General features: G+C 39.2%; 1 protein-coding gene across 1 annotated transcript in view; it reads right to left on the bottom strand.

Annotated features, from left to right (window-relative positions):
• Positions 1–8,418: 8,418 nt before the first annotated feature.
• Positions 8,419–13,527, bottom strand: part of IL15 (interleukin 15) — an 80,931-nt gene continuing 75,822 nt past the window's right edge. Inside the window, exons 6-7 of the mRNA XM_077755890.1 lie at positions 12,561–12,698; positions 8,419–9,391 (exon numbers count right to left, since the gene is read on the bottom strand). Coding sequence (XP_077612016.1) covers positions 9,281–9,391; positions 12,561–12,698 — 249 coding nt within the window. The 3' untranslated portion in view covers positions 8,419–9,280. The remainder of the gene's footprint in view (positions 9,392–12,560; positions 12,699–13,527) is intronic.

A 13,527-nucleotide genomic window follows, 5' to 3' on the forward strand; every position in this document is an offset into this window, starting at 1 on the left:
TGGACAAATAGTAATATAAACATAGATTATCATCTATCCTCTCCTCTTTAATAAAGTTTTGGTCTTATCCAAGCCTTTACTAGTGTCTTGGCCTAGTCTTACTTGGCTTTTTCTAGTGCCTTTTTCTTTCCCATTAAAAAACAGAAAAAGAAAACAAAAAAGAAAACTCTTGATTTTGAATTTTGCTAACAGAGAGGGAGGGAGGCAAAATATAAGAGACTCTTACATGCAGAAAACAAACTAAGGTAGATGGAGGGGGGAGTGGGGGAGAGAGGAAAATGGGTGATGGGCTTGAGGAGGGCACTTGTTGGGATGAGTTCTGGGTGGTATAAGCCAATTTGTCAATAAATTATATTCATTTAAAGAAAGAAAAAAAAAGAAATAACTGACCAGAAACTAACCAGTAAATTTTAATGAAATTGTAACGTCTGCAAAAGACACAATTTTGACATTGTCTAAATAAATCATACCACGAATGACACTTTTTATTTTCTTCCTTTTTTTAGTTTTAAATCAAACAATTAACATTTTAACAAAATCAAATTTCAAGGTTAAATATAATTAGTCACATTCAGAAAACTATTTACTGAGTGAATTAAAATCTGAATTTACTAAACTATTACACCTCACGGTTTGCTCTTTTCCTCAGGTTTAAATGCTAAACACAAATCAAAATTGAGGTAATATTTTGTTTCTGAATCTTCACAATCACTATGTTATCCTTGTTTATTTCAGTCTGCTTAAAGAATGTGCAGAATATTCTAAAAGTGGCTGTCAATTGAGTCCACTGGCCAGCCAGGTAGCTGAGGTCTCCAAGTTAGCTTCCATGTAGAATACAATGTTTATTAAAGGATAAGTAATAAATATGTGCCAATTTGCAGATCACATGTCTATTATTAAAAACAATGTAACCTGAACAATTGTTTAACACTTGGGCTTCCAAAAAATATTTTTCAGGGAAGGATATTTTACCATTGACATTGTTTACAATCACCGGCACACAGTGATAAGAAAACCAAACAGACTGTCAGTTTGATTATTGATTTTCAATTCTCTATGCACAATGCACCCACTTGAGGCCTACCCCTGGGTCTTCTATGGGCAGCCTTAAGTATACTTTGCAAATAGTATACTGCCTGCAAATATTTATTCCTCTGAGCATATTTTATGTTTGTTGTTTGAAATAAAGATGACTAAGAAATGAAATAAATCGTTAGGGACAAATCAGCTTGCCTGAGAAACACTATGGTCTCCTAGGAAACCAAGTTCCTTCAAACAGGAAAAGTCTGAAGCCCAAATGCCTTGCAGAGTTATGATCTCATTGTGTTGACAGGCTATACTTCCTCTTATGTCTTCTGGTTCAGGGTTCAGACGACTTCTCTGTGAGGAGAAATAATTCCTCTGCTTTGTAAACCTACCCTGTCTTACCAAAGGAAAAAAAAAATTCCTTCTGTATTAGCCATATTACCCATCAAAAAAAAAAAAAAACATTCAACAGAAAAACAGGGAGTAGCATCATCGTGTCTAAATCTGCGACTGCCTGTTAACTTTCTGTTTCCAGGGAGAGTGTCTTTGATAATTTCCAGATGCTTAACCTGTGAAACACTGAAGAATCAGGGCCAAATGACCAGCACAAACAATAACCATTTAAAAAAGTACTGCCTTACATCTGCAATTTGAATTAAATCCTTCTTCTACAGAAGAAGTGTGGTATTTTTCTTATCCTGCAGTACAGATAACAGGTCTGTGGTTTTCATAAACTCTGGGACACCAGGAGCTTATATTATATTGAAAATAGTGGATTTCTTTTCACATGGGATGTTTAAAGCAATGCTATTAATAATTCTGTGTATAACAGCTGCCTTTATTTATTCATAAATACAGCACAAACATCTTACTTGTCACAAGGAGAGGATTTTCTTTTACTATAAAAAGATAATTAATTCAGGCTGAATAAACTTAATGGTGCATTTGCCATCTGGGCAAAGCAAACAAAACACCAGAATAGAATTATGTGAAGAAAAAATAATCAAAACATGGAATAAAAATACATGCTTAAGCTCTGTTTTGATTTCTTTAACAACAAATAATTTTCTACCCCAAGCATTACGCTCCCACTTATTTGAAAGGAAATATAAAAGGCAATAGGGCATTTAAAAATACAGAGCTGAAACACGGACAAAATTTCAGGTGATTTCTTTCTTCCTTGGTTTTTCACACATCAGCAACATAAGCAAAGTGTTTCAGGGGCTTGGCATCTCTTCTCCTCTTTCCCCATGAGGGACAGAAACTCTTATCGAATAAAATCATATAGATAAAAGCATTTTGTGGACTTTAAAGAGCCATAAAAGTATAAGGGGATTAATATTATTTCCATCAGCTTGGTGTGCCCTTAGAGAGCAGAACTCATAGACACACTGTGGGCTTTGACTTTATTAAATCTACTCTGGAAAGTGAACTTTGCTGACGACCATGATCTTTAAAAACTCTTGAGAAGATGGTACTTGTCATGTGGAGCCATCACTATTCTGGCATTCTAGTCTCACCTGTAGGCTCTTAGCTGCTTATTCAGAAATTTGGCTTCTTTCTTATCCTCTCCTTAAACATCTCAGATTCGTCTCTTCCCAATCCTTGTGCAGCCTTATCCCATGAAGCCTTGATTATATGGTTGTAGCTGTGCTTTCAGAAATCCCCCCCCACCCAGGCTCACCTCTCCTGCACCTTTCCATTCCCCCCCCTTTTTTTTTTTTAATTTTTTAATGTTTTTTAATTTATTTCTAGGAAGGAGAGAGAGAGAGAGACAGCGTGAGCAGGGGAGGGTCAGAGAGAGAGGGAGTCACAGACTCTGAAACAGGCTCCAGGCTCTGAGCTGGCAGTCAGCACAGAGCCCGACGTGGGGCTCGAACCCACGAACCGTGAGATCATGACCTAAGTGAAAGTCGGACGCTTAACCGACTAAGCCACCCAGGCGCCCCTCCATTCCCTTTTTTAACTGTGCCTTCCCACCAGACAGCAGAGCATCATTATTATGTCCTGGTGCCTTCCTCTATCCCAGTTTTCTTGCTGAAGATGATCGGTTTTTCTTATATTAAATAGTTCTCATTAAAAAGTGATTTTAGGGGCGCCTGGTTGGCTCAGTCAGTTAAGCGTCTGACTTCGGCTCAGGTCATGATCTCACGGTTCGCGGGTTCGAGCCCCGTGTCAGGTTCTGTGCTGGCAGCTCAGAGCCTGGAGCCTGTTTTGGATTCGGTGTCTCCCTCCCTCTGCCCCTCCCCAACTTATGCTCTGTCTCTCTCTGTCTCAAAAATAAACTATTAAAAAAAATTTTTTAAAAAGTGATTTAAAAAAATCCTTTTTCTCAAAAAGGCTTCCAGGTGTGAAGATTCTGACCACAGATCAATTCTGACTGGCCTCAGAACCCAGCACAGGATTTACATGTTAATCCTGAGACCTTGGCCTCTCAAGACATATGTACTGCAAACAGGTTTGTTGTACTTGACAGTGAATGAATAATTACTTGCTGAAGTTGGTATCCTTTAGGTGTTGCAAGGAGTCCATTAATGACTACAATAATAAAGCCCATGGAAGATGATGCTATTAGAAATAACTTTATTATCCTAGGATTCAGCAGTAAGGAGATTTTGACTTCAACTCTTTTCTCAACAACAGAAACAAAGCCTGCTATATTTTTATACATGTCAGAGGAAGAGTCCCTTTCTTTTGGAGTATAAAACAAAATTTTTACCACCAATATACTTACCTGGCCTATGAGACCAGTTGATATTTATCTTATTAGCTTCTTTCATTGCTTCCCTTGACCTTACCCTAGCCACTCTGGCCTTCCTTCTGCTCTTTGAATGGGCTGTAATCCTTCCTTCCTCAAGGTTTCCGCAGGCTGTTTCTTGGATTGATCCCTCTGCAACAAGACTTTATAGTTCATAGCAGAGCTCAGATAACACTGTTTCAAAGAAGCTCTGACAGCTGGAATGAATTTGCCTCTTCCTTTATATGCTCACCTCGTGCTCTTCATAGAACTGATAATAACTGAATCAGCACGTGATTTATTTGATAACATGACCCTCCTCCTAGAATGTAAACCCCGTGAGGGCTGAACTTATGGCTGCCTTGCTCAGACTTATAAACCACAGCACCTGGCAGAAAGTTTGAACACAGCGGGTTTTCAATAAATGGGGTTACAATATGGCCAGAAAAGTGAATTCTTTAATGATAGTGAGGATGATGAAGACAAATTGCCTTCAGGGTAACCCTGGAGTCCCTGGTAATGTTCTTAATGTGTTGATACAGTTTGTAAAACCTAAATGTACAATATTCAATCTGGCTTCTGTGTAACAAGTTTTTCTTCAATTCCTCTAGTAGGTAACTTATTTTGAAATCCAGGATTAAAGGGGCGCCTGCGTGGCTCAGTTGGTTGGGTGGCCGACTTCAGCTCAGGTCATGATCTCGAGCCCCGCGTCGGGCTCTGTACCAACAGCTCGGAACCTGGAGCGTGTTTCAGATTCTATGTCTTCCGCTCTCTCTGATCCTCCCTCGCTCACACTGTGTGTCTCTCAAAAATAAATAAACATTAAAAAGGAAAAAAAGAAATCTAGCACTAAAGAGCTAAAATATAGGACTGCCAAAAGTTCAGAGATAACAGAAATAAAACCAGTGAATCACTGAAGTAGTAATTAGTAAAAGTTTATTGTGCACACACCAAAAAGTTTGCCTACCAGCAGCACTCAACCCAAAACATGGAAGGCAGCTTAGGGGTATATTGTGATAAAGCAGTTTGTTTAGCAAGAAGACAGACTATTTATTCTTTACAGTGATTGGCTATAATATTAGAATTTTCTTAAAAGATAGGGAATTGGTCAGTAGTTACCCATATCCATTTTGAGAAATAGCTTAGATTTTGCTTATGATTTTCAGAGGCATAAGCAAGAATTGACCCATTAAGGTTAGCCTTGCAAAATGAGCTAAATTAGGGTTTGTTTGTATGACTAAACTGATTTTGTCTGCTCAGGGAATTTTCAAGGCTGGTCTCCATTTGTTTTTTAACAAGGGCAAAATCACAACTCTTTATTAATGACTCATTAGTTTTTCTTCTATGTTGCATTCGATGGATTATACAATTAGGGGACTTTTCAATGAAGCTAAAGTTTGCCTTGCATAATAAATTCCTTAGTGAAGATAAAAGTCAATCATCAGACACATTCAGAAGCATTGAACTAAATCTCTGTGGAAATGGGATTTCCTCTGGGCAAAGTATTTATACATGACATGTACATGTTAACTGTGACTCATATATGAATGCAGAGAACTTACACTAAGCCTGATCTGACACAGACGAAGGAACAAAAATACATTTTCTAGTATTTCTGCGTGCAGGGAAAGGGATCAATCACATACTTCGTTTTCGTATTGTGTACGTTGGCTTGACCTTATGAGCCTTTGAATTTGATGGACAGAAGCAGTAACACATCAAAAAACATAATAAGGCTCTCTTAAAACAACAGTAATAGCAGCAAAAGAAAATAATTCCATCAATTCTCTGTTCTAAGGTAAAAAAAAAGTGAGAGTATGTAAAACTAGGCTTGTTACCCAGTTTTTAAAAATCTCTGCACTCACAAATTATGTATTGGTTCAGTTTGCATTTTCATGTCCTCTGCCTTCTAACCCTTTTTGCTTATTGCAAGAGAGAGTGTAGAAATAATATTCTCTCATATCTTTTTCTTTCTTTATCTGAAATTTTTAAAAGGTAAGGATATAAGCCACCAAAATGATATTGGACTGTAAACCTAACTTTTATTAGGCTTGCCTTTTCTATCTAGGGTTTGAAGTCTATGGATTTGCGCTTGATTATATGTAGTGTAAGACCAATGCTCTCAGCATATAGGGCCGTAGGTGAGACACAAACACTATAGCTTAGTCTACACAAATAACATTGAGCTGGTTTATTACAGAGGACAGTTTAAGAAGGCAAAATTTTGAAATATAAATGACAAACTGATTTTGTTAAGAATTCAGGCATGAACAAAAAACTTAAGTCGTTTTACATGATTAGTTCTTAATTTAGCTAAGAATGTTTTAAGAAGCTGCACATCTTTGCCTTGAGTTCCTTAAGATTAACTGAAGTGACCCATACTAAGTAGCTAATGTGGGAGGAATTCTAATTTTGAGTGCTGGAAACTGACAAATTAAAAAATTTTTAATGTTTATTAATTTTTTTTTNGCTCCTTACTTCTCCGCCATCTTGCCCCCTATCTAATGTTTATTAATTTTTGAGAGAAGAGTGCGAGCAGGGGGTTAGTGCAGAGGGAGACACAGAATCCGAAACAGGCTGTAGGCTCTGAGCTCTCAGCTGAGCCGAAATCAGAGGCTTAACCAATTGAGCCACCCAAGTGCCCCTGGAAAATGCCAAATTTTAAATCCACTTGTGTGCTTACATAACCAGAATGGATCATTGGTCACTATAAAATATTGGTGATGTGACTACCATTATGATTTTCCTTCCTCATCTCAACAAACACTGAAGGAGGCTAACTTTTGCCTAAGGGTTGGATTGGCAACTTACAGTTAAAAATGGTGCATTTTTCCTATTCTCCATCAATAGAAAAGCCAGGAAAAAAAATAAAATGTAGAGTTTTAAAAACCCATTTCAGATGAAATTAAAACAAATAAACCAAAAGCTCCGCCACAATCTCAATCTCTAAACTTTAAACTCTTTGAAAGTCAAACAGGACTTTCAAACAGGTTTCTCCAAAACCATCTGGAAAGAAATGCTTAAGCATACATTAACTAGAGCAATGGAGATACATGAGCATGGGTGGGGTATTGGGGATAAAAGAATGTTTCAACAGAAAACTGGTTTGTATTGTGAAGTGGAGAGAAACTGAATTTGTAGTTCAGCTCCTACTCTGGAGTCTATCAGTGAAGAACGGACCCACAAATATATGGCCAAATAATTTTTGACAAAGCAGTAAAGAGTATACAATAGAAAAAAGTCTCTTTAGGAAATGGTGCTGGGAGAACTTGACAGCAACATGTAGATAAATGGAACTGGACCACTTTCTTACACCACACACAAAAATAAATTCAAAATGGATGAAAGACCAAAATGTGAGACAGGAAACCATCAAAATCCTACAGGAGAAAACAGGCAGCAACCTCTTTGACCTTGGTCACAGCAACTCCTTCCTAGACGTGTCTCCGGAGGCAAGGGAAGTAAAAACAAAAGTGAACTATGGGGACCTCATCAAGATAAAAAGCTTCCGCACAATGAAGGCAACAATAAACAAAACTAAAAGGCAACCGACAGAATGGGAGAAGATATTTGCAAATGACATATCAGATAAAGGTTAGTATCCAAAGTCTATAAAGAACTTACCAAAGTCAACACCCAAAAAACAAATAATCCAGTGAAGAAATGGACAGAAGACATGAATAGATATTTTTCCAAAGAACACATCCAGATGGCAAACAGACACATGAGAAGATGCTCAACATCGCTCATCATCAGGGAAATACAAATCAAAACTACAGTAAGATACCACCTCACACCAGTCAGAATGGCTAAATTAAAAACTCAGGAAACAATAAATGTTGGTAAGGATATGGAGAAAGGAGAACCCTATTGCACTGTTGGTGGGAGTGTAGCCACTCTGGAAAACAGTGTGGAGGTTCCTCAAAAAATTAAAATTAGAACTACCCTACAACCCAGCAATTGCACTACCAGGAATTTATCCAAAGTATAAATTTTATCCAAAGGACACAAAAATGCTGATTTGAAAGGGCACATGCACCCCAATGTTTATAGCAGCGCTATCAATAATAGCCAAAGTATTGAAACAGCCCAAATGTCCATCAACTGATGGATGAATGGATTAAGAAGATGTGGTATATATATACAATGGAATACTGCTCAGTGACCAGAAAGAATAAAATCTTGCCATTTGCAACAATGTGGATGGAACTGGAGGGTATTATGCTAAGTGAAATAAGTCAGTCAGAGAAAGACAGATATCATGTGATTTCACTAATATGTGGAATTTGAGAAATGTAAGAGATGACTAGGCGAAGGGAAGGAAAAATAAGATAAAAACAGAGAGGGAGGCAAACTATAGGAGACTCTTAAGTACAGAGAATAAAATGAGGGTCCTTAACCCATTATAGGAAAAATAAGCCTAAATCAGATCTCCCAATTCTCCCAGGTAGAAGAGTGTGTTAAATGGGTGAGGGCATTAAGAAAGGCACTTTTTGTGAGGAACACTGGGTGTCCTGTGTAAGGGATGAACCACTGGGTTCTACTCCTAAAACCAAGACTACGCTGTATGTTAACGAACTTGAGAAAAGAAAAAAGAAAAAACAATAAATACCCAAAGTGAACTAGGTGAAAGAAATGGTGATAGGACAAAAATATTTCATTTTCGTCATAGTTTTATTTAAAAAAGACCTTGCAAATTTCAGACAGCATATTGCAAAAATATATTAACAATTACTTTATGTCAGATAACATTGGCTTTAACAAACCAGCAGATTTTTTTTTTAATATGCATGGCAAAAAAATGTGAAAATAAAATACCCACACTTGGGAAAGCATGGAGTATAGTTTCCTATAAACTATTCTATCTATCAGTGGAGCCTTATTATCACCAGACCCACCTAAGATTTATTGACGCACATTATCTTCCAGGTACGTGTGCCTTCTGCCTTTTATAACAGGTGCTTTATATACCAATAACTAAATTACAGAGTAAAACACCCATCCTTCCTTTCACATTGGTAGTCAATTCTTCCTCCTTGTGCTACACCTAATGGAGAAGTGAGTGAAGGCTGGTGGTCAGTGGTCCCATGCTGGCTGGAACATACAGTTCCCTGCCCCTGGAGTGCTCAGCACCCCCACTTGTACAATGTGACTATTGCCCTTGAACGAATGTTCCCTATTTTCTTATAGGAGGCAAATATCAGTACAGTTTTGAAGGATAAAGTATAGGCACAACTTTATTCAATACTTTATAGTATGCTACAAATATGTACAATTTCAGTAATAAATTAAGAATAAATGAATGAAACAACTATGAAGACAGTTCATAGACTCCATGTTACTCAATGACATTTTTCTGCCTTCATTCCTGAAAGTTCGTGCGATCCAAGATTCCGGATCATCCTCTTGGTTAAAAAATCTGTTTGGGCAGCACAAGTGAAATGCAGAGTTTCACTGCCTCTAAGCCACAGGAAGATCTTTGTTAACAGCAGAAGTGCTGAAGGAGATCAATGACAATTAAGAAGAGTTGATGAACATTTGTACAATATGTACAAAACTCTGCAGAAACTCTTGAATGCTTTTTTCCTCCAGTTCCTCGCATTCTTTGCATCCCGTTTCAGTTATATTCTGGCAAATGAAAAGAAAGGATTAGATTGCAAAGACTACTATATCCCCTTGGTGGGAATATCACATCACTTGAACCATACGGCCAGGTCTTGAGACATAAAAACTTCGGCATATTAATACATTAGGAAGAACCACTGGAAAAGAGAACTGGGAGATCCGTTTAGGCTTATTTTTCCTATAACGGGTTAAAGACATTGGGAAAATAAGCCACATCTATCGGACCATGGACTTCCTGCCTCAAGCCCTTCAGTATAAAGACCATGCCTCCCTGCATGGGACACAGGCCCTCCTTGAGGGGTTCTTCACCTGTTTTCTCACCTGTCCCCATCACCTCACATGACATAACCTAAGTACAATGAGCTCATACCTTTACCCTCACATACACATCATGCTATTAGGTGCCCTACTGCCTTTGCTTTTCTCTCTGCATATTCCACACTTACTATTTTAGCTACCACTACTCAGGCTAAGATTACTCAGGTGCCATCTCCATTAGGAAGGCATTCCTGATCCTAAGAGTTTGCCAGCCTGGTCGAAATGTTCCATCTCTACATTCTCAGAACTCTCCCTCATCTCTATCATATATTATATTGATATTAAGGTCTCGTATGCTTTTTATAACACTAGCTTATAGGATTTTCTAAGAGCACAAGGGCATACATTATTGTTTCCCTAGCATTTAGCATAGGGCTTAGCACATAGTATTCACCCGGTCATTGCTGGTTGAATTAAACTATTTAGGTGAATACCACAAGTTGTAATTCAAACACAGTTTCATGGATAACTAGAATATTCCAAATGTAGTAATCATAAGTAAACTATTTAGGGATCATCCAAACCATGAAAGCTGTACCAGCAAAAATCAAAATTAGATTTTGCATCCTTTAAGTATTTGAAATGCAGATCCACCAGCATTTATCAAGCACATACTCTATGCCAGGGCCTGTCATATTCTATCTAGCAGTGCCCTATTTGAAAATAATCATGTCAGATAGCAAGGCAGAGATATTGCACAGTGCATCTCAGTTGATGTAATCAATGAAATGCTCCACACCCAGCTCTTCTGACTGCTCTGTCTTGCCCACTCTTTCTGCTGCACGTGCAACACACCCCAGGCCATGATGAGGGTGACTGTGAACATACCCCCTGAAGAATTCACCACTGATGCTGTTGTGAGTTACCTGTTGCACGGCTCGGTCTTTCTAACAATAACACAGAGATAACCTATCACAAGAGTATTTTAAACATCAGTATATTCACTTCATAAATAGATTAAGTGTCTAGGCTATGCCAGGCATTGTGACGGGAGGTGGCACACAGCTCTAACACGTGTGCGCGAGCACACACACACACACACACACACACACACACACAGAAATGCCTGCCCCTTAGAAACTGACATTCTGGTAGGGAAAAGCAGACAATATCCATTAAGTAAAATGTCAGATAGTGGGGCATGCAGAGAAGGGGACAGAGCGTGGGGATGGGTTGCTCCTGTGAAGAGGTAACATCACTGAGAGGGTGACATTTAAGCAAAGACCTAAAGCAACCTGGCATTTTTAGGGAAGTTCAGGGTGTCCAGCCATACTCACTCCGACGGTCTTGGCACATTCCGCTGCCTCTGCCTAAACATACTTCCCCAGATACGAGGCTCATTCCCTCAGGTCTTTGCCAAATGTCAGCTGAGTAGATAAACCTCTAAAGTAGAAACCCCAGCCTTCTTACCTGCTTTTTTGGCCATTGATTTAATAAATAATTGAATTATTATTCATTTCCTTTTGATTGCTTTATTTATGCTTTATGTTTTATTTATGCCCTTAACAGCAGACACCATGTGTGTTTTTTCACATCTATTATCCTAAAGGCCTAAAACTCAGCCCCAAAGTTATTTGTCAAATTCACGAATTATTATGATGCTTTCTTTGTTTGTGAAACTTCTTTCTGTGCACTCTGCTTTGGCCACTAGTGTTTTGCCATGAAAGCCATTGTGTTTTTTTTACTTCAGGGCCTTTGCACAGCTCACCCTCAGGCCTGCTGTGGGAATCCCTTGCATTTGCTCTCCTAGAGCCATACTGCTCATGGTGCATGGCACAGCCCAAATTCTACTTGAATTTTTTTTTAAATTTCTTTAATGTTTTATTTATTTCTGAGATAGAGAGACAGTGTGCACAGGGGAGGGTCAGAGAGAGAGGGAGATACAGAATCCGAAGCAGGTTCCAGGCTCTTAGCTAGTTGTCAGCACAGAGCCCGATGCGGGGCTCGAACCCACCAACCGTGAGATCATGACCTGAGCTGAAGTTGGACGCTCAACCAACTGAGCCACCCAGGTGCCCCTCTACTTGAATTTTTAATATATTTATTAGTATCTTCTTGTGCCATTTATCCTTCCAGTGGCTAAGAAGACATCCCCTGGAGAAAAGCCACTTGAGTATGAATCAGGCCCCCCATTTTACCAGCTGTGTGAATGGGAAGAAATGACTCAAGCCCTTGGTGCTCCAATTTTTTCAGCCTTAAAACAGAAACAAGGAGGGGTGCCTGGGCAGCTCAGTCGGTTAAGACTCTTGGACTCTTGGTCTCGTCTCAGGTCATGATCTCACAGTTCATGAGTTTGAGCTCCACATCAGGCTCTGCGCTGACAGCAGTGTGGAGCCTGCTTGGGATTTTGTCTCTCCTCCCTTCTGCCCCTTCTCCTCCTGCAGTCTCTCTCTCTCTCAGAATAAATAAATAAACTTAAAAAAAAAACAAACAGAAACAAGGGTTCAAAGCTTCAAAGAACAGTGTCTGGCATAGAGTAATAACTGAATAAATGTGAACTATTATTGACGCTGAACACTTAACTATGTAATTAGATTGATGTCTATCCACTGTACCTGGTGATAGCCACCTTGTGGCCAATGACCTCACTGGTTCACTACTTTCACTCTAGCACTAAAGTGCACTGCCTGGCATCATGCAGTAAATGTTTGTTGAATGAATAAATTGATAGACCAGTTTAGGACTGTGTGCACGCTAGTGATGGTGCCAGTTCTGAATGCCACTCTGCTGGCCTCACCCCCTCCCCCGGCTGCCTCGTTGGAGGCTCTGCTTGTTCATTATATCCAGCTAATGACTTCTCCCAGCCAAGACAGAAACATCCGGTGTAGCTCTGTATGACCATTGGGTAACTCACCCCATTGGAAGGTAAACCGCTGTTTGCTAGGATAATAATGTTTTCTACTGTTTCCTTAATGGTTTCATTTTTGGACTCAACCGAAATAACATGTAACTCCAGGAGAAAGCACTTCATCGCTGTTACTTTGCAATTGGGCTAAAAAAAAAAAAAGGAGAGAGAGAGAGAGTTAGAAAGAGTCACTTTGAGGGGCACCTGGGTGGCTTAGTCGGTTAAGCGTCCGACTTTCGCTTAGGTCATGATCTCGCGGTTCATGGGTTCGAGCCCCATGTCGGGCTCTGTGCCAGCTCAGAGCCTGGAGCCTGTTTCAGTCTGTGACTCCCTCTCTCTCTGACCCTCCCCTGCTCACGCTGTCTCTCTCTCCTAGAAATAAATAAAACATTTAAAAAAAAAAAAGAAAAAGAAAGAGTCACTTTGAAAAAAAATTGTCTTTCCATTATTCATTTTTACACAGGCACAATTTTGATTTTTTTAAAAATGTTTTATTTATTCTAAGAGAGGGAGAGAGACGGCGTGAGCAGGGGAGGGTCAGAGAGAGAGGGAGAGACACAGAATCTGAAGCAGGCTTCAGACTCTGAGCTGTCAGCACAGAGCCCGACGTGGGGCTTGAACCCATGAACCGTGAGATCATGACCTGAGCCAAAGTTGGACGCTCAACCAACTGAGCCACCCAGGTGCCCCACAATTTTGATTTTTTTAAAAGTAAATCCAAATATTTTATAAAGAAACACAAACCCTCTAATAAGTTTTACACAAGAGGCAATTTTTGTGGCTTTGAAATCAAAACCAAGACAAATGGACAGTAAAACAATCTAAAAGAATGGCAATGGTATATAGAAGAAAGAACATAAAGCCAGAAAACATGGAAATAACAGGCAACTTTTTCTCACCGAGAACATCTTCTCTTTGTCAAAGGGTGATAATACCAACCTGAGACTCTCAAAACATGAGCATAGGTAGTCTGCTA

This window comes from Crocuta crocuta, unplaced genomic scaffold, assembly GCF_008692635.1.
Source record: "Crocuta crocuta isolate KB4526 unplaced genomic scaffold, BGI_CrCroc_1.0 scaffold112, whole genome shotgun sequence".
NCBI classification, from domain to species: domain Eukaryota; kingdom Metazoa; phylum Chordata; class Mammalia; order Carnivora; family Hyaenidae; genus Crocuta; species Crocuta crocuta.